The sequence below is a fragment of the Ovis canadensis genome, chromosome 19 (genome assembly GCF_042477335.2).
Source record: "Ovis canadensis isolate MfBH-ARS-UI-01 breed Bighorn chromosome 19, ARS-UI_OviCan_v2, whole genome shotgun sequence".
NCBI classification, from domain to species: domain Eukaryota; kingdom Metazoa; phylum Chordata; class Mammalia; order Artiodactyla; family Bovidae; genus Ovis; species Ovis canadensis.
The window spans coordinates 64051603-64078258 of NC_091263.1; the positions used below are offsets into that span (position 1 = coordinate 64051603).

General features: G+C 51.5%; 1 protein-coding gene across 1 annotated transcript in view; it reads right to left on the reverse strand.

The window, feature by feature from the left end:
- Positions 1 to 26656, reverse strand: part of DOCK3 (dedicator of cytokinesis 3) — a 291789-nt gene that overhangs the window by 6453 nt on the left and 258680 nt on the right. The window contains exons 39-51 of the mRNA XM_069561103.1: positions 21795 to 21881; positions 20391 to 20495; positions 16415 to 16556; positions 15259 to 15425; positions 15021 to 15107; positions 14386 to 14565; positions 13533 to 13616; positions 13316 to 13432; positions 10992 to 11113; positions 9631 to 9769; positions 8967 to 9114; positions 3146 to 3246; positions 1889 to 1976 (exon numbers count right to left, since the gene is read on the reverse strand). Of these exons, the coding sequence (XP_069417204.1) occupies positions 1889 to 1976; positions 3146 to 3246; positions 8967 to 9114; positions 9631 to 9769; positions 10992 to 11113; positions 13316 to 13432; positions 13533 to 13616; positions 14386 to 14565; positions 15021 to 15107; positions 15259 to 15425; positions 16415 to 16556; positions 20391 to 20495; positions 21795 to 21881 (1567 nt within the window). The remainder of the gene's footprint in view (positions 1 to 1888; positions 1977 to 3145; positions 3247 to 8966; positions 9115 to 9630; positions 9770 to 10991; positions 11114 to 13315; positions 13433 to 13532; positions 13617 to 14385; positions 14566 to 15020; positions 15108 to 15258; positions 15426 to 16414; positions 16557 to 20390; positions 20496 to 21794; positions 21882 to 26656) is intronic.

Below are 26656 nucleotides of genomic sequence, written 5' to 3' on the forward strand. Positions count from 1 at the left end.
AAATCCTGTGGACAGAGGAGCCTGGTGGGCTAGTCCGTGGGGCTGCAGACGTGAGAGCACGCGTGAACACACACCAGCGCACAGGGGCTGGTGGAGAATCTCAGATGCTGCACCTATCCTAGGAGAAGAGCGCTGATGCCGCCTGTGTCCTGGCCTTTTCTCTCTCTGCTGTGGACCACCACCAGTCTGAGGTCCCCTGTGCACAGCAGCCTCAAGGGTCAACTGGCCTGGTCTGGGAGTCACTGCCTGGGAAAGAGAGATCCGTAAAATGAGACGTGGAGCCATCAGGGGGCTCAAGATCCCGACGATGAGAGAATGGTGACAAGAGCACACAGCTCCTGCTCTGGAGGAGCAGCAGAGACCTGGGCAGTTATGACTGTGGCACTGGGTCCCCCAAGGCAAATGTCTAGCTCACTGCCCACTAAGCTCTGGACCTGTGGCTCAAATGGGCTTGCTCTGGGCTTAGCCTTTGCTTTGAGACAACCCTCTTTGCTTCCCACACTTGGCGGGTGGGCGTATCCAGCTCCTTGCTGCAGCTTGGTCTGAAGCCTGAAGCTCTTCTGGGTCTGGCAGGCGTCAGGTCTTGGTCTGGCTGCCAGCACCCACTTGAGCTCTGAGCCCGTCTGTGCTCTCAGCTAGATCTGCGACCGCTCCACAACTCCGGCAAAGAGAAGCCACTGTGGTTCCCAGCCCTCAAGGCCACAGGAGCACTCGGTTTGGGGGCACCAAGTGCAGGGGTCCAGGAAAGCCACGTGTTTTGGGGATGTGCAACTCTGAGGCTAGGAAGGCGTCTTCAGCCAGAATCTTATCTCCATGCCCACTGTGGTTGAGCACCAGGTGCTGAGGCCTCCCAGGCACTGAGGTTGTGGAACGCGGCTGTGTTCTCAAATACGACGCAGAGGTGCATCCTCCATGCTGAGCAGAGGAGGAGCAGTGACAATGGGGACAGCAGACAGTAGACGGCACGTGGTGAGGAGGTGTGATCACATGACAATGGCTTTGGAGGGACACGTCCTGATGGGCCAACAGGTTGCAATGCTAGGGACCAAGAGTGCCCTAAACTTGCCAGGTGGAGGAGAGGGGAACCTGCAGGGAGAGGGGCGGATAGGCTCAGCCTGGTTGTGTGTGGCAGGTGGGCTGGGCATAGGCCCCACACGGGCACTGTCCTGTGTTAAACGGAACTCAGGTATCCATGTCTGGGACTTTGGGCTGGGGTTATATGGGCCCAAGTCTGGTTCTTCCATCAGTTGGCTGGAGCAGAACGTAGAGTAGAGAACTCCACTCTCTGTAACCAGCCTCTGTTCTAAGTATTGCCTGGTTTCATGGTACAGCTGATGGACTTGCAGCGTGGAAAAGGGATGCTCAGCTATTGCGGGCCTGGTGGCTACAGGAGGACTGAAGTCCCGCAGGGTGCCTGGGACTGTCTCTGGGAAATTCACTTTGCCATGACCTGTCCCTTCTCATTATTCTTGTGGATGTGCTTGGCCACAGGCCTCCTCTGAACAACAAGGAGAGGTCCCTGTGGGCCTGAGTGGAGAGGGACCAAATCCACAGGGCCTGCTGAATTCTGGGGCTGGTGGGGAGGCGCCCTGGGGAGTGGGTGCCCACTGAGTTTCCATGAAGGTGAGCTCAGGGCAGGTGACAGCTGGGGCGTCTCAGAGGGTGGGTCCTGGGGAGCTGCAGATACAAACAATATCTAGACCTCAGCATCAAGCCAAACATGGGTTAAGTAATGAACACAGGAACTGGTCAGGACTCTGGACAGACAAAATGGCCTGAGTGTTAAAAGCATGGCTCAGCCTTGGCCAGCTTGTGCTCAGGGACAAGAGTCAGACGCTCAGGATGGGGACAGACAGGAGAGGAGGCCACCTGGGAAGAAGAATCGTACCTTTTTCGGCCACAGACAGATTGGGATCACTGCAGGGTTTGCAGGGTCCAACCACTTGCTGGAACAAGGCCCGCTGGAAGTTTGGCAGCTGAGGGAAGGAGAAAAGTATCAAAAGGTGACAACAATCAGTTACATCTTGGGGGCGTCATGGGCCCCAGGAGCCAGGGCATTCTAGGGCCAGACCAGGACAATCAAAGCAGTGGGACAGCTCATGCTTGAGATGCGCTGCAAATGTCAGGCTGGTTGGAAAACTGTCCATGCTGTCTGGCTCCGAGTCCTGCCCTGTGCAACTGTGCAATGTCTGGGGCTCCCCCACCGCCCCCGGGCCTGGCTGGGCTCCAGGCTGTCCTGCACATGGCCAACAAGGAGGACACAAGCTCCTGAGAGCATCTAACTGCATCCTTCTGTCCTGCCAAGAGACCCACGGGTAGGAAGGATACGGGGATCCCTTGCACCCCTGAGCCTGGCAGGTTTGGCCTCCTGGAGACACCCCATGTGCACAGGCCCGTGTGAGGGGAAGGGCAGCACTCAGGCCTGAGGTCACAGACATGACCCGCTGTTCCATGGGTAGCTTCCAGGCAGACCTGTTCTTTCCACCTGGCAGGGCTGCCCAGGCACAGGGAGCTGAGAAGGTCCTGGCACTCTGGGACTGGGTAACAGTCACTGGAGGTGACTCTCATGGCCCCTGAGAGAAGGGCAGGGCAGACTGGATGAGGGAAGGAGCTAGTCGCTGCAGCTTCTTGTTCAAGGCCCCATACGGGATATCTGCAGAGCTCTGCAAATGGTGTGGGGAGGGTCCTGACGGGAAGAGAGGGGCTTTGGGCGGACGGATGGACAAACGGATGGACGGATGAATGGAAGAGGCAGAGCTTGCCCCTGTGGGGATGTCCTTCATGCACACACGGAGGAAGGCCAGTCTCTAGACCCATGTCTGCCACTGCCTTCTCTGGACAGAAAAGAACCAGTTTTCTCTGCCAGGTTGTGTTTTAGATGAGGAGTTCAGGACGCTGGCCAGAAGAACAGACAGCCACACAGACAGTGGTGGGTCCAACCCCACTGCCACTCTACCCATAGCTGTACTCCATCTGGACTGAGCACAGATGCTGGTCTCCACATTCACTGCTGCTCCCATCCAGGAGGGTCTTCACGGCAGCGTGAGGGAGGCATGGACAATGCAGAAAGCCCAGCAAGTGCAATGAGGGGAGCTCAGGCCAGCACAGTTGCAGCAAAGGGCAGTCAGCAGGCTGGCTCCGTTACCTGTCCATTCTCCATGATGGCTGCTGGATACATGGCGCTGCTTGGGCGGTCCCGGTGTGTGGGCAGCAGCAGCATCATTTCCCGGGCGTGGCGGTACTTATCTGGCAGAGAGGGAGAGCCTGTAACCAAGTGAGAACAATCACGCACAGATGACACGCCACAGATGGAGGGCCCAGAGGGCATGCATCCCGGGGAGCCAGTGACCCAGGGTCGGTGTCCCCTTGCAGCTGGGGTGAGGATGCGCTCGGCAAGCACAGGAGGAATGAAGTGGAGCCTGGTGGTTGGGTGGTGGTGGTGGTGAGGGGGCTGCACTGGGCATCCCAGCCGAGGCAGGCACACTGCAGACTGGGGTGACGTGGACTCGCTGACACGGCCCCGTCCCTGCTCAGGGGCAGATCGTGAGGAGAACTGGGAGTTGGAGTTGGGGCCCTGGGAGCCCTGCGTCTCCGGCACTCAGGGGAAATGGGGGTGGCCTGGGTGCTGGGCTCTCTCGGGGCCCAGGCATGGGCCCAGGCTAGCTTGCAATGGAGCCATCACACAGAAACACACACACTCAGATAACAGAAAGGCACAGTTCTTACTGGACATAGTTTCCACACACTTACCTTCTCCAGACACCACTGGCCCTGTCTCAGCTGGCCCCTTCCACCTTTCCCCAGATTCCAGGCCTCCTGTGCCTGGCCTCTGCCTTCCTGGCCATCATACTGCAGACTCAGCCCAAGCGGCTCAGGGCCCGGGGCCCTGCACACAGGGGGCTCTCCAGGGTTCCTCACTCTGAGACTTGCCCTTCAGTGAACTTGGGAGTCATGGAGCTACTCTGGGACTTGTGGGACCTTAACCCAGGCTCCTAAGTTGACTTGGTTCATGCTCTATGGAAGTGAGTCTGAGTGAACTCCGGGAGATGGTGATGGACAGGGAGGCCTGGCGTGCTGCGATTCATGGGGTCGCAAAGAGTCGGACACGACTGAGCGACTGAACTGAACTGAACTGGACAGGACTGAGGGGCTGTTACGGAAGCCAGATGTGGTGTGGCTTAGTCCCCATTGATGCAGGCCATGGTTACACGCCCAGTAACCTGTCAACTGGTGGTCCTCAAAGGGACCTTCCACAGAAGTGGTGAGAAAAAACTTGCAGGCTTCCCTTAGGAATATATAATTTAGAAGGCCCTCCAAATGTGCATCACTTATTGTTCCAGACAGAGGCATGTCCATGTCAAACTAGTGGGGTCTTCTGGATCCCTCGTGGGAAGGTCACCTGGACCCCAGTGCTGTCGACTTGTCCACTGGAAGCCTGGCAGCCTCTGGCTGGTTCAAGTGGGTGAACTCCCCCTGTGTAGTGTTCTCTTAGTGAAGCTCATCTGAGAGGTGAACCTGCAGCTCTACAGGCTTTGTGTGGGCCTTCCTGTCGGGGTGCCCTCTAGGCACTGTCAGGGCACAACTAAAAAGGTGGCCAGGAATTCTTGAGAAATGCCTTTTAAATACTCATTTTAGTCCCAAAGATGAGGCTTAAGTATGTTGAAGAAGTCAGCATACTAAAAACCAATAATGCAGCTATTATTAACGTAAACTTCCTCCATAGCTGGTCTGAGTGATACTGTTTGTAGAGCCTCAGAACTGGCTTTAAGGCCTGGTTTTAAAAACTATCCTTCATTGATAAGGGAATGAGTAAACTATGCTTTATTAAAAAAAAAAAAGAAAAAAAGAAACGGCCTGAATTTCTACTATTTGGTGATTTTTCTCCCCTATCAATATTTTTTTTCAGAACTTGTGCTCTGAGGCAATCTCAAAAAGATGGCTGTGTAAAGAAAAAAAGAAAAGGGTTCCTCCCACTGATTTTCACAGTGCCTTCGCAGCAAGAAACTCTGAAAGCTCCCTGGATCTTGTTGGCCACAGCCCTGGACAGGGCTGCCCACACATAGCGTGCAGAGAGATAGCGTGCAGAAAGACAGCCAACTCATGTCACATACCCATCCTATACCAGGCACGTGGCTGGAACATGGTATGCTGCCCTGCTCAGCTTGGCCCTGGTCCCTGACCTGACAGAGCTCATGGTCTGGCTCACCAGGCCAACCCTGGATCTGAGTACTCAACATCCTGATATGTGCTGCAGGGTGAGGCTTGAGGGCAGCACCCGGCCCCAGGGGCTGACAGGTGCTCTGTGCAAACATTAGATTTTCCAACTCTAGCTTCCTTCCCACTGCTATTTTCCCTAGGTGGCCAAAACCACAGTAGGTGAGAGTGGTGGCTACTTTTCAGGAAAACATTTAAATACCACAAGGGCTTCTGCATCACAGGACTTCCAAACTATTTCAGTTGTAGTCTGGTGAACCTCAGGGAGGCTGAGTCCCCAGCATGAGTGAGTATATTCAAAGAAAAGAAAGAAAGTTTAGTCACTCAGTCATGTCCAACTCTTTGCAACCCCATGGACTGTAGCCCACTAGGCTCCTCCGTCCATGGATTTTCCAGGCAAGAGTACTGGAGTGGGTTGCCATTTCCTTTTTCAAAGGATCTTCCCGATCCAGGGATCAAACCCCTGTCTCCCACATTGTAGGCTTTACCATCTGAGCCACCAGGAAAGTCCTGAACATATTCAGGATTCAATCAAAATCTCCTAGCCTCGCTCAGCCTTTTGACCACCAGGGGGCGCTGCCGACTTACAAGACCGTGCCTTGCAGGCCATTCACCTTGAAGGTTTCCAAAGCAACAAGAACCACTGCAGAACATCAACGGGCACAGCAAGGAAGCTACCGGTGTCATGACCACTCCTGGGAGTGGGGAAAGTGACTCCAACGGAAAGGACTCTCTGGAGCACTTTCTCCATGAGAGCCCTCCCCTCATCTGTAACATCAGACACAAACCCGAGCGTGGGCCAGCCCATTTCTTCTGTGCCCCCAGTGCGCCTACTACTGCGCCTACCACGTTTTGGGCCTCCCAGGGCCAATGCAGGAGGCATGGGTTCAGTCCCTTGTCGGGAAGACCGCCTGGAGAAGGAAATGGCAACCCACTCCAGTCTTCTTGCCTGGAGAATGCCATGGACGGAGGGTCCTGGCAGGCTACAGCCCATGGGGTCGCAAGAGTCAGACACGACTTGGTGACTAAACCACCAACTACCACCTAGTTAACCATTTGGTTTACTTTTGTATCAGGCTTTCATTATATGATATTCTGGAGTTTGGCCATCATGATAGCTTATCTCCAGAGATGGTGACGATCGATGCCTTCCCTCCCTAAAACACACACGTCACCCTCGCATCAAAAGGTGCAGTCTTATTCTTTACCCTGCTATTTGGGTTGGCCTTAGTGATGGGATCAACTGACAGAATGTGGCAGAAAGGATGTTCTGGGACTTCCAAGGTTGGGAGTAAGAAGCCTTGCAGCTTTTGCCTGGGTGTCTTGGAATGCTTGCTCTGGGCAAGTCAGCTGCATGCTGTGAGAAGCTCAAGCGACATAGGGACTCAGGTTGACAGCCTCAGCTGAACTCCTGGTGGACGGGCACAACTGACTGCCAGCCACGTGAGAGAGCTGTCTTAGATATCCAGTTTAGTTGACTCTTGAGACGACTCCAGCCCCCCCCCCCCCCAGTGACATCTGACAGCAAGCTCATGAGGGACTGCAACTGAGAACTTGCTCAGGAAGCCCTATCAACCCACAGAACCATGTGAGATGAGAATACATTGTTTCAAGCCACTGGTTGGCGGTTTTACAGGACAGGGAAGCCTGGTGTGTTGTAATCCACAGGGTCACAGAGTCAGACATGACTTAGCGACTGAACAACAACTGATAACCAAGTCATTTGAAATAAAGAGGGATTACTTCCAAACAGGGAGAACATAACTTCTCTCTATTCAACCCTGATGGTGCGAGAGCAATGCTCACTTCTCACTGAGCACTTGTAAAAGCTTGATTGAGTGAATACACCAGTAAACGGTTAGCTGGAAGGACAAAGGTGGTACCAGCCAGCCTGTGAGGTCCCTGATGGCGTCTTTGTCCTCTCCAGGGCACCGAGTGCCGGGCACTGCCTAGAGGAAGTGTCTGAGCACTCAGAGTGGAAGTGAGGTACAACACTCACCCCTCGCTGCCTCTGTTTTATTTTTTATCAATGATCATGGGTCAGAGATGACTTAGATATGGCTGAGTATATCTGAGACAGTGCTCAGGTTAAGAAAGAACCCACACAACAGATTAGATTACAAAATCTGTTTCTGCAGCTTTGTTCAGGAGCTCTCATTAGGCACTGCAAATGCTAACCTGCACTAGAGCATTCACAGCCTACTTCTCAGGGTTTCCTTCCTTCTCATTCCTCAAACCACCTTTTGATGTGCCTTCTTTACCAGTACAAATCACCGTTCCTTCTCTATGTCTGCAGCCCTCACATACTGACACATCTTCCACGTGTACCATGTAGTGGGTCATTTCTCATCTTTCATACTAGAAATACCTGCTCCCAGATGCTGGCTCCCCTCTTTTAGCACCTTAGTCCACGTTGGGAAGGCAATCACCAAAGTGGAATGAGCACCAGACTGGGGGCTTGCGAGTGTAAAGACTCAAAGCTCCAAATTCGACTTGGCCACGAACTGATGGGATAGACTTAAGTCCCCCATCGGACTTGTTTTCTTACACAGGAAATGAGGGGCTGGGCCATTGTTGGGGAAAGTCTGTAACTGCTCTTGTTGCGACCTCAACCCCCCTTCTGCTGTCTGTTGAGGTTTTTCCCAGTGGCCCCACTGGCCACTGCATCTCTCTCTCTCTCTCACTCCTATTGTGGGCCATGGATGACTCAGATGGTAAAGAATCTGCCTGCAATGCAGGAGATTCAGGTTTGATCCCTGGGTCAGGAAGATCCCCTGGAGAAGGGAATGGCAACCCACTCCAGTATTCTTGCCTGGAGAATTCCATGGACAGAGAAGCCACGGGAGCTACAGTCCATGGGGCTGCAAAGAGTCGGATACAACTAAGCAACAACTTCTTTTCATTCAGGTTTGTGTGCTTTGAAAGAAGAGGGTTTCTTTTTCCCTCCTAATGATCATCTATGTCATACAGCTGTGTTATTTCCCTGTCTTCATAATAATGAGAAGAACAGACTCCTTCTGTCTGAAGCCTGGAAGCAACAGCTGGTAGCTGGCTATTGCTGCTGTACTACACAGACCGCCGTGGGGGCACTAGGTCTTAGTCACCCTAGCTAATTTCCATTCCACCACAAGTATCTTTATCTAAAAGGACAGAGAACCAAACCTGACTGCAGGAACTAGAGTCAGGAAAAGCTGCTGCCTCTCAGAGACCAGTATTTATTCGATTGAATAAGAAATCAAGCAATAACAACAAGTAGCCTTTTACAGAGCCATCTCTCCTGATTAAGCCTTTCCCAGCTGAACAAAGTGTTTTTGGTTGCTGCTACCATTTAGAATAATGTTTTCCAGGCTTAATTTTAGTCTTCACATTTAGTTTTCATACTTTTTCATCATCTTTGATTACTCAAGACAAAACTCACTTTTGCCTTAACTTTGTGCTTTATTCTCACAAACACTTCAGTGAGAAAGAGCTAAGCCTTCTCCTGGGCTGTGTGTCCTCTTACTGAGGTGGAGATGTGATGGCTGGTTACCTCGGTGCAGCACAGCTGCAACCACTGCCCCGGGCAGGGTCTGAAGCCAGAGAAAAAGGTCTGGAGGTAGAAGCCCTCAAGTCCCTGATGCTAAAAGCATAGGTGCGCACTCGCTAAGTCACAGGGCCACTTTCAAAGACATAGCCACAGATGAGAGGAGGACAAGGGGCGCCCATGAGGCTCTCTCCTCTCCCTTATGCGAGCAGCGCCCTGCAGTCCTTACCTCGGGCACTGGAAGGGGCAGAGGTAATCATCTGGGATGGTGCTGAGTGAGTGGAACTCAGGCTGGAGGAAGAAGGGCTTGCCTGGGACGAGGACAGAACAGAGACGTTGGTGACTGAGCCCTGGTACCTGGGGTTGGGATACGCGAGCTGCAAAGGGAGAAAAATTAGCAGGATAGAGGTCCAAACGGCCAGGATGGTAGGACTGGCCCAGAGTTGGCTTCTTCATGCCACCAGGTGCCCAGATCCAGTGTCTGATGCTGTACCCTTGCCCTGATGAAGGCCAGGCTGATGGCCAGCACTAAGGGTCAGCTATAACCCCGATGGTACAGGGCTGCTGGGTAGACTCTAGCGATGGTACCCACGGAGGAGACTGGACTGAGCCATCAGGACTGCCAGGCAGGAGGGCAATTTGGCAGAGGAGCTTTCCCGTGGGATCTCTAAGAGCAGCCAGGACTAAAGGCAGATTTCCTGCTTGGGAAATTAGGCCTGGGAAGTGCAACACGGGCGGTGTGGAGGGAAGGCCATTCTGCTAGCTCTGGGTGTTCTGAATTCAGAAACTGGAGAACCAGGCAGCAACGCCACTGCTCAGGCCAGACCAGCCAGCAGAGAGCCGAGTCCTCCAGGTGCAGGCCCTGGCCCGCTCTTCCTGGGCCGCGCTGGTACCTGCATGTGGTGGTACAGGTCTTCGGGAGCCTCGCCCATGGAGCTGTCGCCCAGCATCACCACGTTTCCAGCCTCACTAGATGCGTGTGAAGAGAGGGAGGATGATGAATGGCGGCCGGTGCCCATCAAGTTCATGGGGCTGCGGACAAGAGCGGGAGACGGCCAGGAGTCAGGGCTGGAGCTGAGGTGCTTGGCTAGATGGCGGGGGCGAGAGTCATGGGTATGTGTAAAACAGTCATCCCCAAGCCTCAGCCTCTCTGGCTGGGGAGGTTCCACAGCCAAAGTTCACACCTGTCTGAGGCCTGGAGCCATCCGGAGCCCCACCCTACCGCTCGGGGGCCCCTGGTCTGGGAGGGCCAACAGCAGCCAGGCAGAGCCTTAACCCAGAGCTAAACGGCTTACGGCCACTCAGTCTGACGACATCAGCAGTGTCTCAGGAGGAGTGAAGGAGACCCACTGAATCAGGTGAAGGACCCCAGGTCTTCCTAGCCACGGGCTGTGTACTTAAGTCGGTGCCCACCCTGCACTGGGATCTGCTCCCAGCTCAGGGTGTCTTCCTGACTTGGGGAAGCTGTCATAGCAGCTACCTGTGAACCACCTGCTGACCTCCTTCCACAGCTGTGGCCACAGGCTTGCCAGCAGTTTCTGTCAATTCTAAGCAGCTCCCCCTATTCATTTGCTCCTTCTCATTTGCTGAGTGCCCACCCTTTGCTGGCTTGCTGGTCACAGTGGAAAACAAACCCCGGTGAGGGCCCCTCTCCAGGGGTTTCGCTTGCCTGGCCTTCCTGCCCTGGTAACCTGGAGCCTCCCTGCGGAGCCCCGGTGACAGGTCTCCTGAGTGCAGAGCAGGCACACCTTGATGCCTTCACCACCATTCTGTTCTTCCTGAAACCCAACTGCGGATCCTCGTTCCCCTGGGATCAGGTCCCAAGGCCTGAGTGAACAGGGCCCATCCAGAGAAATCCTGGCCCCTTTCCAGGCCCTGGAATCCTGCACTCCAGCCACTTGGCTCTACTTGCAGTGCTGACCACACTGGCCTGCATGAGGACCTTGAGGCATCTGCACGTTTGTGACTTTGCCTGAATCTTGCTCCGTCATCTTCCTAACACCAGTTCTTTTCCACCCAGCAAACTTCTACTCACCCCTCAGGACTCACCCCGATGCCCCATGTACACTCCTCTGTCACCCTGGATGACCAGATGCAGAGTGCAGATCCTGTGGCAGGAGCTGTGTGTTTTCTGTGTGTGTGGGTGAGGGGGCACGTGAGTGCACACAAGCAGTGTTCTGGACGCCCTTGCTCTGATCTCTGACATCTGGACTTACCTCCGTGGAGGGGACCCTCCTCAGCCCTAAGGCCATACCTGTGCCGATGGGTCATCTTGATGTTCTCTGGGCTCATGGGGCTATGGGATGCTAGGACATTTCCCCGTGGGGTGCTGGTGCCTGAACACGCAGGACTTAGCTTGTCCAAACCCGGAAACTCCTGTTGAGACATGAGTGCCCCTTCGTAATAAATAATTGGGAATAAATAAGTAATTGGTAGCTCAGACGTTAAAGAACCTGCCTGCAATACAGGAAACTCAGGTGTGATCCCTGGGTTGGGAAGATCCCCTGGAGAAGGGAATGGCAACCCACTCCAGTATTCTTGCCTGGAGAATCCGAAGGACAGAGGAGCCTCGTGGGCTACAGTCTATGGGGTCACAAAGAGTCAGACATGACTGAGTGACTAACACTTTCACTTCACTTTTTTTTTTTCCCCTAAGTAACTAAGGGGTAAAAGAGAAGAGGCAGTCTGGTAGCCAGAATGTAAAAGAAAAAAAAAGAATCATATACTACTGGCTGAACCTAAACTACTGGCTTCTTTTGGGCAGTGACCCCATCACGACTAAAGTACCCTCCTAACCACAACACAGCCTAGACCAGAGGCCATGAGGCCTAGGTGGAACCCTGAGAGCACATGTGGAACAGGCTGTGGAGTTGGTCTGAGTTCATAAAATGTGTTAATAGGCTTTCTCACTGTAGAAAAAGTGGAAGAAGAGCTGGGCAACAGGAGAGGAAGAGCTGGTGATCACCCATCAGGCAGTGGGCACCTCTGACATAAGGACAGGAGTTTTACTGGACTGCTAAATGGCCCCACTTTTAGTGACCTTGGTTAAGTTGTCTGTGACACAGTCTATGGGGTGTCAGGACACAAAATCCTGATGCAGATAACTGAAAAATAGCATGCTTCTATTTTAGCATAATTAAATTAAGTACGTAGGCATCTTGGCAGAAATTTTGGTCCCAAATCCTCCTAGGGGACAGCACATTGGTTTGTGTCACTATTTGCAACTCTGAGGCAACAATGCATAACTGCTCAAGTTTCCAGAAGCCCTTCACAATCTGTGGTCCCCAAGTCCACTGGGGATGTTTCTGAGCTTGGTCTGAAAGAGGAGGAAGTTTTCCACCTGCTTCTTTCAAGCATGTATAAGGTAGAACTGCGCTTTTGCAGCTGGACAGGACACCTCCATGTGTGCCTTGGAGACCCTGAGATATGTGAGTGAGCGTTCTGTGCTTTTTCCTGCAGTGACCTGACAGCCTACATACTAGGGAGCTCCCACTCCCTCAGTGGCCAGGTTCTAGCTTGCCTTAGTCACCTGCTATGATGGGGAAGTTTACATACAGAGACCAGTTTGCGCTCAAGACTACCTAGGGATGTCCCTGATGGTCCATGGTTAAGAATCTGCTTTGCAGTGCAGGGGACATGAGTTCCATCCTTGGTCTGGGAACTAAGATCCCAAATGCTGTGGAGCAGCTAAGCCTGTGCACTGCCTCTGCTGAGCCCACGTGCTCCGGAGCTTGTGAGCCGCAACTACTGAGCCTGCATGCCACAACTAGATGGTCCATGTGCTGCAATGAAGATCCCACATGCCTCAACCAAGACCCAACTCAGCCAAAGGGAACATAAAAGACCACCTGAACCCTACTCTCAGCCAGCTAGCGTTCCCTGTAAGACCCCTGAAAGGAAACCAGTCTTGGATACAGGCCTTGCTTCTGCTCGTGTGCGTCAGTCCTTGGGGCAAACCCTGCCAGGGAGACCGAGGAGCCAGGTCAGAGTCAGGGAGACCTTCTAGGGCCTGGGCCAGCCCCAGGATCTCCCTGGGCCCTCCAAGAGAAGCCAGTACAAAAGTACTGCCACCCCAGGCTTTCTCAGGTGGGAGCCTGGGTCTCCAGACAAGAGGAAGTGCAGGGGGCGGGGCAGGGAGTCAAAGGGGAAGGGGATGGAGACAGAGGGAGACGGATGAGAGAAGGCTGGTCCGGCTAAGCCTTAGTTCTGTAGGTTCCTGGGATGAAAAGTATCCCTGAAGAGATTCCTGCATATGGGCCATACATACACTTTAGCTCTTTTCCTCCTCATGTGAAAACCTCTGTTCACCAGCACAGTGCATTGAAAAACACATTCTCTGTCCTGAATATGGCTCTTCCTTAAAGGGAAAGTGGATAAGGGGGTTCTGGGCATTTTTCTCCTGCCTTGAGCACCCACCCCTGCCTCATGCTGTTCTGTGGCAGGAACAGATCTTCCTTCAGTCTCGCCTCTCCCCATTCCCCTCCCCACCCCTTTCCTCTGACTTGCTGCACAGGTCCCAGGCCTGGAGGACGGGACACTGGTTAGATTGCAGCGGGGCCAGGACAGGGCTCAGCTTACATGGTAGAGACTGGCCCTCATCATCTGGAACTGATCAATCAGCTTCTTATGCAGAGGGCGCATTTCTGGGTGCACAAACTTCTCATGAACTGCCAGCCCAACTCCAAGGACATGGACCTATCAGGGTGATAAACAAGGCCATGCTGTTAGTGCGGGAGCAGACAGTGGGTGCTGCAGCTATCCTCTGGTGCCTCCACACAGCTCTGGCAAGGCATACCTGTTCCTGCATGAGTTCCTTGAGCTGAGTTATCTTCTCAGCATCTCCTGGGTGCTTGGTGATGTAATCTTTATCAAAGAAGGCCTGTGAAAGGAAAGGTCAAGTCTGGAAGACTTCCCAGGGTGACCACTCAGTCTGAGGTGCCACCTGGAAGGCATCTGGGTTGCCTCCTAACAGGTGCACACACCAATGCTCCTCTAGCACAGCCTGATGAACCTCCTGCAATCACACATGTGCTTTTTATGTCTGAGGAGAACTGAAGGTGGCCAAGTAATCTAAACCTGAATGCTGGTCCTGACTGGCTTGGGCAGGGCAGGCAGGGCTGGTGGCCAGGATGAGGGGGTTAGTCTCCCAGCCAGACCACAACTCACTCCTTGTCAAGGGCTGGGCTCTAGGGCGCCTTCCATGATCAGATGGATTACCCATTCTGTCAGAGTTCAGAGAATAAAAAGGAAGAAAAGTTCCCACGGGAGAGCTGTAGCCATGGAGACAGGGAACAGCAGGGAGCCTAAAGCCTCACCCCTGGTGGCTCAGATGGTAAAGAATCCACCTGCAATGCAGGAGACCTGGGTTCAGCCCCTGGGTCAGGAAGGGCTCCTGGAGTAGGGAATGGCTACCCACCCCAGTATCCTTGCCTGGAAAATCCCATGGACAGAGGAGCCTGGGGGGTTACAGTCCATGGGTTAAGGATCGGACATGACTAAACAGCTAATACACACTATTCAGGACCATGCTCGGTCGGCTGAGCCACAGCCGGGGAGGGCGTGCCAGGAAGTCTGCCTTCAGAGGCTGGGCCCTCAGGAAGAGGCACTAAGACCCGTGTGCCTGGCCGGGTCTGGTTGGGCCAGCTTACCTCCTGGTAGCGTGCGATGCCTCCGTTGACAGCAGCGTCAATGACGCCGTTCAGGCACATGCTCAGCAGGTTGATGTTGCCGTGCACCTGCTTGTGCTGATACTGGCTGATGAGGGCCCGCAGCTCCTGGTTCTTATTCTCAACCACTTGGATGGCATTCTCCAGGGGGCTCACCTCCACCTGGGGGCACACAGCACATGGTGTCAGCCCAGGCCCAACGACAATTCCTCCCTTCTCACAGGCCTGACAGCAAGGGGCTGTGACTCGTGCCACTGAGTCCCTACTCTTGTTCCTGTGGACCTGAGGCTCCCTGGGCCCTTTCTAATTTTCTCTTCTGATCTGTAGGCACTTGGAAGTACAGTGAATAGAAAACAACTCAGTTCTGAACGCAGAGGTCTCTGGCTTCCTGAGCTTCAGGGAATAGTTTCTGCATTTGTAAACTGGGGGAACATAAATGCCTGCTGCCTAGGGCTGTTGCGGAGATTAAAGGAGAGAAGGAAGGTAAGCAAAGCCTCCAGCACAGGACTGCCTGTGGGTGGCTGAAGCACTCTTTCTCTCTTCTTCCTCAGAGAACAGCCCCCCAAGCAAGGACTGAGGAAGCACTGTGAAACCAGCCGCTCTGAATCGTTTCTCACCAGCTCCCTCCTCTCCACTTCGAACCACCGAGAGATGCCCGGCAAGCTGTGGGTCAGGGTCAGCGTGGTGCGCTCGATCCACAGGCTCTGCGGGGAGGGTACAGGCAGGTTCAAGCCATGAAGCGATTCTCCCCACGCCCCACCTGCCCACGGGGGAGTCACTGATGAGCTCCCGAGAAAACGGGGCTGGCCCCAGCCCCACTGTGAGCACTGACCCTGCTCCCCTAGATGCATTCACCTTGAATTCATTCTCCTTGTCCTTGGGGCCTTTGTGGAAAGGCCGGTCATACCGGAACCTCCTGACGTTGTTGACGCGGTAGAAGCTCTTGACGCGGTCCGGGACCCTGTCCATCTGCAGGACGTCTACGTACTCTGGGATGGGTGTCACTGCATAGATCTGCAGGTCTGGGTAGGAGGTGAAGGGAAACTGGAGGTGAAAGAGAGACGGACCTGAGTGGCTGACCCCTGTCACCCCCGCCAAGGAAGAGGAGAGCAGCATTTCAAGGGGCAGCTTCAAAGGGCAGCAGCAGCATTTCAAAGAGCAGATGGGACCAAACACGGTTTGGCTGACTCTCCCTATCCAGCCCTGCCCCGCTCCAGCAGTGAGTGCCCACAGCCCTCAGCCAAGGTGAGGTGGCGGCAGCCAGCGGTTCCCTAGTGCCCCTTTAAGAAGGAAGGGAAAGGGGTCAGGAGGATACCCCATAGGAACGAAAAAGGTGCAAGGACCTAGGCCGGCCCACTGCAGGTAAACTGCACAGTCTTCACTGCCAAACAACATTTTAACAAGATACTCTTTAGGATCTTTGTGGAGAGCAAACATGGGCATCTGTCTGCCCTCTTCTCTCTTAAAGAGATGTGGACTAGCTTGCCACAGCCACGGTGACTGTCATGGAAGCTGAGTACGGGGAAGGAGGGGTAGGCTGGTGTTTGCATTCAGACTTCCAAGTGCTCCCAAGACCACAGGAATTTCCTATCTCCTCCCCCACCCCTCCGCCCCATCCCCTGCGCCTCAGTCCTGACAAAGGCTCAAGGTATTGACAGACACACGTGGGAGTGCAGCATCCCTGTGGATACTGGGAGAATCCACAGTGTCTGCAGCTGGGTGCCAGGAGACCCTTCACGGGCAGGATGGGGACTAAGGTGCTGGCAGTGGCCCACCGGAGGGATAAAAGCTAGCTGATGACCAGGCCCCCCAGGCTAAGGGCATGCCCCTGCCTCCTCTGTGAGGCTCAAGTGCCCCGTTAAGGGTCGGTGAGTGATGTGGCACCCTCTGCTTTGGGACTTGGGGGGTAACCTGGCTTGTATGGCCAACAGCGTCACAGAGGGGCAACCGACCGGGTGGGCCTCCCCTCCCACAGTCCCAGCCCTCTTCCCCTCCATGGGTCAAAAGATACACTGGGCGTCGCACTGCAGGATGGCGTCGTCAGGGTGGTTGGGGTGCTGCATGGCGACTGCCTGCGGGAACTCGCTGAGCATCCTCTGCTGGAAGGCCTCCAGCCTCTCGTAGTCGTGGCCCCGGCACACGTACTCTTTGTTCTGCCACAGAGGAGAGAGCACATGCCATGCCTTGCCTGCCCACCCTCAGCTCCTCAATCTGGGAGCCCCTGGGGCAGGCCTGGGGCACAGCACTCTGCTCTCTATGCTGCCCTAAGGGAAACCACGATCAAGAAGGGTGAGGGACAGCAGTGGTGTGGTGTGGTGTGGCAGCTGGGGTGGAAGCTACAGAAAGTTCATGGTGGCGGGAGGGAGGGCTTTTCACATGGGAAGGGACGCTAGTGTGGGGACGAGGTTGGGTCCTGGAAGGTCCACCTGGTCAGCGGAGTAGAGAAGCGGGGGTCAATATACGTGCATACAGTGACAACCAGGGCAACAAGCCAAGACAGGAAAAAGCACCACTAGAAGGAAGGTGCTTGCGGAGCACTGGTGGGAGGCGACGAAGGGGCTGCTGGTGTGTGTCCACGAGTACTGCTATGGGAGCCACCAGATAATTTACAACAGGAAGGTGATAAGATGCGTGCTTTTGTAGGATGACTTGTCAGCTGGGAGAAGCAGCCTAAACGCTGCCCAGTGCCTCGCGGGCATTTATCAACTCCTCTAGCAGCAATTCCCCTGCAACCATGTCCGCAGACCATCATTCCAACTACACACTTCTTAAGACTTCACGTTATGTCATGTTTGGTTTGGGCTAGGTCTCAGTTTTCCTCTCTGCGGACTGAAGGCACCCTGAACCCTTCTGCTCTGCCTGCCTCATGGCTGGTCCAGAGTGCGTGGCTGGAGGGGGCTCCTCGGAAGCCCTCTGGTGATCTCTGTCTGCCTCACCAGATTCACTCTGACAAATGGTGTTAGGCATTGATGTGTCTTCAGAGGGAGGAAGAGAGAGGTTCCACAAGGCCAGCCCTATGCTTCTTGGTAGAGGAGTTATCACAGGCTAGGCCATGGGTGATCTCAGCCTTTTTTAAAAAAAGTTTTTATTTTGTGTTGGAGTGTAGCCAATTAACAATGTTGTGATAGTTTCAGGTGAACAGTGGAGGGACCCAGCCATACATATACACACATCCGTTCTCCCCCAAACTCCCCTCCCATCCAGGCTGCCACATAACACCGAGCAGAGTCCCTGTGCTATACAGTATAACCTCAGTTTTTCTGGAATAGGATTTTTGCCCACTTTTCACTTTTTCTCTTACTATGGGAGAACTCAGGTAAGGTTTGGCCACATGTCCAGATGGATCAGAATGCAAGGGCAACAGTGGAAGGAAAGTCAAGGTCAGGGGAAGCAGGCTGGCCTCCCCAGTGGAACAGACCAGTAGTCAGAGACATTTACAAGCTCTTTGCTTGATAAGCAGAACTGACAAAGAAGGTTAATTGTGAAGAACTGGCCTTTTCATGCAAAATGTACAATCCTCGTCCGTGTCTGTTCATGGGTAAAATGAAGAGAAAAAGAAACTCCCCCAAGATGGGAGGGCTGGATGTTTTCCTGTCTCCATGCAGATTAGCAGATAATCACATTTGTGAAGCAACACGGGCAGATGGTCCAGAGGATTCAAGCTGACAGAGCTGGAGTAATAGACAGTCTCTGTGTTCAGAGAAGGTCAAAGAGCAGCCTAGTGCTCCGGGGAGGACCCAGCAGGAGAACGGCACAGCACATTGACCTTGAGGCTAGCTGTTGGTTTCCAGTCTGCTCAGGCGAGAGTCCCAGCAGCCCCACGTAGGACGGATCTGGCTGCCACTGCTTACCCCTCTGTCCTTGCCATTTACAAGGCGAACGGCTATCTCTGCTGGCCTTATTCCCTCTGCTGCAGATGAACTGAGCAGCTAAGGGAGCAGGGACAGCATGCGGCCAGGCCAGGCAGTCCCGTATGCCTGCAACATAGCTCCTGGTGTAGAGATGAGGATGAACTGATGGGTGACGTTTCCTGGTTATTCTTCCTCTATCACTGGCACCCTTGAAACCACGTTTTAATATTTAGACTGTAACTGGCTCAGATGCAGATTTTATGCCAGGTCCTACCTGTCAGAAAGCTCTCAGAGCCCTAAAACACCGATGCTCCTTGTGACGTGAGCATGGGAGGTTGGAGCCAGGTGGAACCATGGTGGAGACTTCCTTGCTTGACAGGGACAGAAATGGGGCACACCAGTGTTTGATTTTGTAAGAGTCAAAACAACGATGTTTTGGAGTAAAATCTAGTTGATTTTGTTACAAATCGTGGGACTAAACAAGGAGAGTAAAATGGCGATAAAGCATAACTTGCAAAGACAAAATGAGAAAGAAGTAAGTTACAAGACTAGAATCATTAGCTTACTGAAGGGCTTTCTAGAGATGCTTTTGGTCCTGAGAAAGTAAGTCAGTCACTCAGCCATGTCTGGCTCTTTGCGACCCCATGGACTGTAGCCTGCCAGGCTCCTGTGTCCATGGAATTCTCCAGGCAAGAATACTGTAGTGGGAAGCCATTCCCTTCTCCAGGGGCTCTTCCCGACCCAGGGATTCTTACACTATTCCTCCTTCTGCTGACCTCTATCCCCACTAGTGTTGTATGATCTATACAGATGGGGCAATACACACGCCCCCTCTGATAAGCCTGGGCTGGATGGTCCTAGAGAGTGAAGGAGGTCCAGCAGCCTGCAGAGAGCCTCTACTGAGGCACGTTCCGCTACTAGCAACTCTTCTGTGGAACAGAATTCGAGCCTTCTGGGGATCACAGTCAGGCAGGTTGTGTTTGCTGTCCCTGTCACTATTACTAATTCCTACAGAAATCATTTTTCTTCTTAGCCTAGACTAATTACCGCCCAGGAAATGCGCATGTTGACCTGCCTTATATACAAAATGTGGTCAGCCTGGACTCTGTCACTTAGCAGACTGGCTTCTTTTTAAAAGAAGCCATTAAGCTCTGCTGACCTTCAATGAGATACCAAGCTTATCACTGCTCATTGGCTAAAGCAATTTCTCCAGTAAGATAGGATCCCAAGAACATCAAAGGAATCCTATGAATTTTCCTAGCAGCTTCTTGAAACTTGTAGACACTGGACCTTAGTATGATATTGGAGCTGGGGACAATCAGAGCTAATCTGAGGTCTCAAATGCAGCCTCTGGGTCCTTCCATCAGCAAGGCTTCATTTAGGGCATCTGAGAACAGCTACTTGTGGGCTACAGCCTATAAGCCCAGGCTGACTCCTCCTGGAGCCTCTGGATTGTGCTAAATAAAAACCAAAAACAATCACAACTGTTCAACTGGTGTCAGTACGTCTGTGGTCAGGCAGTCCTTCCACTCTATTTAAATCCCTGCCCAGCCTTTCCAGCAGCGGTGGAGCAAAATGGCTGTAGTCACCATGGGCCAGGGACCTGGCTGCCTTGGAAAGGCCTTCTTCCCAAGCCAAACCCAATGTTTGGTTTGCTCCGCAAACCCCAGGAGCAAAAGGGACTATCCTCAAAAGGGAGTTCTCTCAACTCAGTGATTCTCCACCCTGACTGTGAAGCCTACTACTGAGGTCAGGGCTGCACCAATGTCCTGTCTGGCAGAGAATAGTCACAACGGAGGATTCTGGGCCCTGGAAACAGAAAGTGGAAGGTTTCTAAACATTATCTACGGGATATTCTCAAACCCTGGTAATTTCCTGCAGGATCCTGGTTGATTTGGTAAGAAAACCACTCTCATATATTTCAGGTAGCTGCAAAACAGTTTAACTGCAGACAGAAAGAGTCTAAAGTTGGTACCCAGTTCAGTCAAATAAAGCCAAACACTCTGGTCAGTCCTTCGTAAGAAACTATTCAGTGCAATAGGAAAAAAGGTTAAAAAAGGAAAAAAAAAACCAAACAGATTATAAATTATGTGTAAAATATGACAGAAGTTCTTGTGACTACCTGAGTGGACTCACCCGAAGGAAGAAAGGAAACTTCCGGCCATAGAAGCCGACCCGGAAGAACTCGGGCTCCAGGCGCTGCTGCTCCATGATGTTGTCGTAGTAGCTGGCCTCCATTTTCTGTGAACGAGAAAGGCAGTTGCCTGCAGCTTGGCTTGACTGCTAGTGCTGTGTCCAAAGCAAGTTCTCCCAGGCCTAAGCAGACACTGCCTTTCGGAAAGAGAACGTGGTGACTCAGTCTAGATAAAAAGTGAGCCCTCAGCCACGATCAACCCCTGGCCAGGGAGCTGCTGGATGGAAAGGAAGCCTTCCCTCCCCATCATCACCTGGAGGTGGGGCAGCCCCGAGAGGCTGCTCAGACTCTTCTGCCCAGTGAGCAGACCCAGCCCCACAGACTCAGGCTTCCTGTGCTTTCAGAGGCACACGTTTAACATGGACTTCCTCCTTTTTGTTCAGGAATTTCTGGTTTTGATGATACTCACTGCACCAACTGACAGTAAGTGTTGCCTATAGGTGACACCATCAGTCCATCCACATTGCTCCAGCTCATTTACCATCTGACTCAAGATGCTAACGAAATGAGGAAGGCTTAGTTACCAGAGTCACTGTACTGGTCCCAATTTCGGAGATTTTAAACTTTAAAAGTGGAACTACTATCCATGATGTCTGGCATCACCAAGGTTGGTGAGTTTTTTAGTCTTGGCTGACCTGGCTTCAGATTGAGAAAAACTCACTGAAATTTGACTGAGATGTCCCTAATGCCTTCAATCAAGCCAGCCTGCCAGGGAGCAGTGACCTTCAAAGACCACAGCAAAAATTTACTGGTGTAGAACCTCATCTGTTATACAGAGCCTGATCAGGATCAGGGGACACACTGACAAGGGTGCAGGAGGCAGATGAACTGACTTCTCTTTGCCAAAGACTTAACCAGCTATTATGATTCAAAACCTAGCACCAGAAACAAGGAAAAATTTGGTGGAGACCTTCAAAGTCCATTTCACTTAATTCTGAATATTTTGCATCAAACACAGGAAGAACTTTCTTTACTTGGATGCTTAGGAGTGACCACAAGCCAAGGCAGGGAAACACTAAGATGAGGCATATCTGAACGAAATTATTTCAGGAGAAGCTTCTTCTTGGACTGCCACCTCCTCCTTGAACCACCCCCATCCTATCCTGCATATGCTGTTGCTCCCTTCCTTGAGCACCAGTGGCCCTTGGGGTCTGGATAATGCAGTCATCTGTCAGGTGTGTGTCTTGCATCTTGAGAGCAGGAACCTTGGCTTCTGCTTCTCCTGCACTGTCCACAGCACTCAACTCAGTGCTGAGTTGCTCAGTCAGTGCTCCCTTAGAAGCTGATGCCAGAAAAACATGAACGCTGCCAGTCAGGGCTGGGGCAGGGGGAGGGGCGAAGCTCACCCGAATCCAGCTGAGGCTCTGATAGTCGTAGAGGCTCTCATACTGACATGCCAGCTCCCTGCACAGTGGGATCCCGAACTCCCAACTCTGCAACAGAAACAGGAATGAGGCTTTAGCACCGCAGGCATCCTCAGAATGGTGCAAGCCTTGCCAGACATATCAGAAGGCACAACTAAAGGCCTCCAGCAACTCATATGTCACAAAGAACACATTCTCAAAACCAATTTGTGGAGAACACACAGAATTATGACACTCTGGCTCAGGGCACAGCTTTCAGGTTTTTACTCAAATGTTTCCCCCTCCAAGAGGCCTCTTTATGACTACCTTGTCAATGACAAGCACCCACCCTATCTATTCTCTTTTCATTACTCTGAAGCTATCTTCTTTAAAAAGGCATTTGCTTTTAAAAATTGAAATATGGTTGATTTACAATACTATGTTAGTTTTAGGTATAAAGTGATCCAGTTATATAAATAAGACTATATACATATATAAACACATACACGCACATATATATTTTTCTTTTTAGATTCCACTATAGATTATTTTAAGATATTGAATGTAGTTGTCTGTGCTATTCAGTAGGTCCTTGCTGTTAATCTATTTTCCCAAACTCCTAATTTATCCCTCCTCCACCCTTTCCCCTTTGCTAACAATAAGTTTGTTTTCTATGTCCATGAGTCTGTTTCTGTTCTATTAATAAGTTCATCTGTATAATTTCTTAGATTCCACACATAAGTGATATCATATAGTATTTATCTTTCTCCGACTTGCTTCACTTAGTGTGACAATCTCTGGGTCCATCCATGTTGCTGCAAATGGTGGCATTTCATTCTTTTTAATGGCTTAGTAATAGTCCACTGCATATGCCTATATACACACACACCCCACACATCTTTATCCATTCATATACTGATGAACACTTAGGGTGCTTCTAGGCCTTGGCTATTGTAAATACCGCTGATGTGAACATTAGGTGCATGTATCTGTTTGATTTCGAGTTATTTTCTTTTCTGGATATATGCCCAGGAGTGGGACTACTGGATCATGTAACTAAAACGTACTCTGTCTTCAGTTTTTTAAGGAACCTCCATATTGTTCTCCATACTGGCTGCACCAGGAGGGTAGGAGGGTTCCCTTTATCCACACCCTCTCCAGAATTTATTATTTGTAGACTTTTTGATGATGGCCATTCTCCCCAGTGTGAGGTGATACCCACTGTACATTTATGATTTGCATCTTTAATAATTAGTGGCATTAAACATCTTTTCATGTGCCTGTTGGCTATCTGTATGTTTCTTTTGGAGAAATGTCTATTTAGGTCTTCTGCGCATTTTCTCATTGGGCTGTTTGCTTTTCTGATATTGAGCTCTATGAGCTGTTTGTACACTTTGGAAATTAAGCCCTTGCCAGTTGCATAGTCTGAAATACTTTCTGCCAGTCCATAGGTTATCTTTTTGTTTTGTTTATGGCTTCCTTTCCTGCACAAAAGCTTCTAAGTTTGATCAGGCCCTATCTATTTTTGCTTTTATTTCTTTTGCTCGAGAGACTGATTGAAGAAAACATCGCTACAATTTATGTCAGAGAATATTTTGCCTATATTCTCTCCTAGGAGCTTTATGCTGTCACGTCTTACATTTAAATCTTTAAGCCATTTTGAGTGTATTTTTGTGCGGGAGTGTTCTGACTTCACTGGTCCCCATGTGGCTGTCAAGCTTTCCCAACACCAAATTGCCAAAGAGATTGTCTTTTCTTCATTGTATATTCTTGCCTCCTTTGTCAAAGGTTAATTGACTGTTGGTATATGGGTTTATTTCTGGGCTAAGAAGTCTTTATTTTTATGTTGTGCTAGTCATAATTAGATGAAAAGCTGCATGAGGGCAGGGACTCTGTTTATATCCTTTATCTTCAGAGCCTAGAACCAGGCCAGGCATGAGCAGGTATTTAATCAAGATTTATTTAATGAGTTAATGAAGGAAATAATGACTTTTAGGTTAAGATGTTTAACCTTAGAAAGAAGTATGGAAGCTAAGAAGGAAGTAGCTACCCCAGGACTTGGCAGTAGGCCCGGCAGTCTCCTTTATGGAAATCTTCTGCCCTTTAGAGCAGGCTCCAGACGACCCTTGTCCAATCAGGCCTCAGGCAGTTTCTGTGGTGTGGCTCCTATTATGGTGGCAGGCCATCTAATGGCAGCTTTCACCAAGGGGCAATACTGTCCATTTCCTCCTCTTTTTAATATAGCGCTTTCTCTCTTAGGGAGATTGGGAATCAAAGGTTTGCTTGGTATTCTAGACAGGCTCTTCTCCCCAACTTCTAAATACTAATTAAAATTTTTTATTATAGGAAAACTTTAAGCATATGGAAACACAGAAGTATGAAGCCCTAGGTACTCATAACCCAGCCTCAACCATGACCAACTCAGAGTCAGTTTTGTAGCAGATCTCAGACATCATGTAATTTCACCCATTAGGGTTTCAGTATGAATGTTTAATAAGGACTTTATTAAAAACATAGATTTGAAATAGCATCAGGGAGAAGGACAACACTATTTTATTCAGGACTGTGTTTCCTAAAAAGACCACATTATTTCTATCCTTTGAAGAAATTAATGCAATATGGATTGACCTGCAGGACCAATTATAAACGTTGAAACAAACCAAAGAGAATTTTAAATAGACCCTGATTCTCTGCTCCAATACAGTTCCTCTGCCTCAGGGAGCTAGAAAGCCTCTTGTACCCCAACACTGCAGCTTTAAAGGGGCATGTGTCTGTCCTCTCTCTGGCTCCAAGTGCTGCTTGGGCAGGTTTTAGTGAAGGGTCTGCCTGGCAGGCAGTTCCACAGAGCCTGGCTAAGCAGTGTGTGTGCAGATAGCCAGCCAGCCTGCAAGGAGCGCCCCATGGGGAACTGCTCACTTAGGTGCTGATGGCCTCACGTGAGCCTCAGGGCACTCTGCCTGCTGACACAGCAGCTCCCAGGAAAGCCGATCTCCTCTCCTACGAGGATCAGTGCTTATCTGCCTCGCTGGCACCTCTGTCCTCATTTGTAGCCTTGCTGCTCCAAGCCTGCACCCACATCCCACCCAAAGGGTGAGCTTTGAAGGTTGTGCTGGAATACTGGGGGTTCTGCGAGCAATCTCAGAGCACAGAGAGGGAATGCTCGGCAGGTATGATGCATATCATCTACCTCTTTTCTCTTGCCAGAAAGGCAGGAGGCAAAGCAGCCCACAACTCCTAACTGGTGTCTCAAATCCAGTCACATCCACCCACCTGGGCAGACGTGTGTTTGTACATCCATGCTGCCCTCACTCACAGGAACGGAAGCTGCACTCACTTGGCTCACTCTGCTCAAACTGGAAAGGCAGGCAAAAGCCAGGACTCCAGACAGGCAGTCTCTGCACTTCTGTTTACACACAATGTATCAGAAGTAACAGATCTGTCCTTCCTTCCAAGGAGTGTGAGCAACAGCAGCCCTCGCAGCAGAGCCCAAGCCCACCCCCACAGGGAGGGCTGGTTCATACCTGATGGTCTGTGTGCCAGATAAGCAGGGGTTCCCTTCCTATCTGCTCCCTCTTCCCTGGGATGAAGGACTGCCTCCCATCTTCTCATCTTCCCTTCATTCTTTTAACTCCCATCTGGGCGCACCCTTTGGAATGTCCCTCTCTCCTTGTCTGGCCTGGGAGAGCTGACCTCTGTGACCACAACCCAATTCACCTTGGCCCAGGTTCCTAGGCTGACCACCTTACCACTGGAGGGAATGACCCAGGGCGAAGCTGTGGCTATGAACTGGACTTCTGGTTCAGTCCTTCTAGATACTCAGGAGAGAAACGTGGGACCAAAGGAGATGGGGTCATCTGTATGTGGTGGGTAACAGAGAGACTAGGAGGAGTGGGAGGAAAGTGGCTGTGAGGCAGGCTGTACTAGAAGTGCTGAGGTCAAGAACCTCATTGCCTGTCCCCGCTCCCTTGCAGTCTTCTCTCTTCCTGCCCTCCTCTGACTGCCAAACTCACTTTCCTCCTGGCACTGAGAACCATATGGAAGCACTTTTTCTGTATCAGCCAGGGTTTGTTTTTTTGGAGCTTTTAGAAAAAAAGCCCTGAACGCTTTCAAGAGAATGGGTTAGCCCTATCCACTGACTCCATCAGGTATGGAGGAACAGAAACAGAAAATCACACCTTCTATACAAGCCTAGGAGGAGGCCTCCAATAAATACCCTGTGAGGATGAGCTCATGGAAGGGCTCACTGAGTGGTTTGTACTGAGCACAGAAGTGGCTCCCCCAGCAATTCACAGCAAAGGCAGAAGGACTGGGAGATTCCTGAGAAGGTGGCCTGTGGAGCCTCTCAGTCCTTCTCCCCTTCCTGCTCATCCACAATACTCAGGCAGGCTTTGCATTACCCTCCCTTGTCCATGTTGCTGCTGTTGTGGTTTAGTTGTTAAGTGGTGTCTGACTCTTTTGCAATCCCAGGGATAGTAGCCCATCAGGCTCCTCTATCCTTGGGACTTGCCAGGCAAGAATACTGCAGTCGGTTGCCATTTTCTTCTCCAGGGGATCTTCCCAACCCAGGGATCGAACCCATGTCTCCTGCATTGGCAGGCAGATTCTTTACCACTGAGCCACCTGGGAAACCCTTCCCTTGTTCATATTTAGCGTTAAACCTGCTTTTTTAACACTATTGTAGTGTGGAGTGAAAGGGGGACCATGAATGCTCAAATGATCCACAGGTAGGCTCAATCAGATAAGCACAGCTCTTCTCTGTGTTCTATGCTCATGGAAAGAAAAGAGACCTAATATACTAACAGCACTCCTGCACACTCACACCATGCTTACGCCAGTGCCTCTGTGCTGGGAGGGCTCACTGGGCA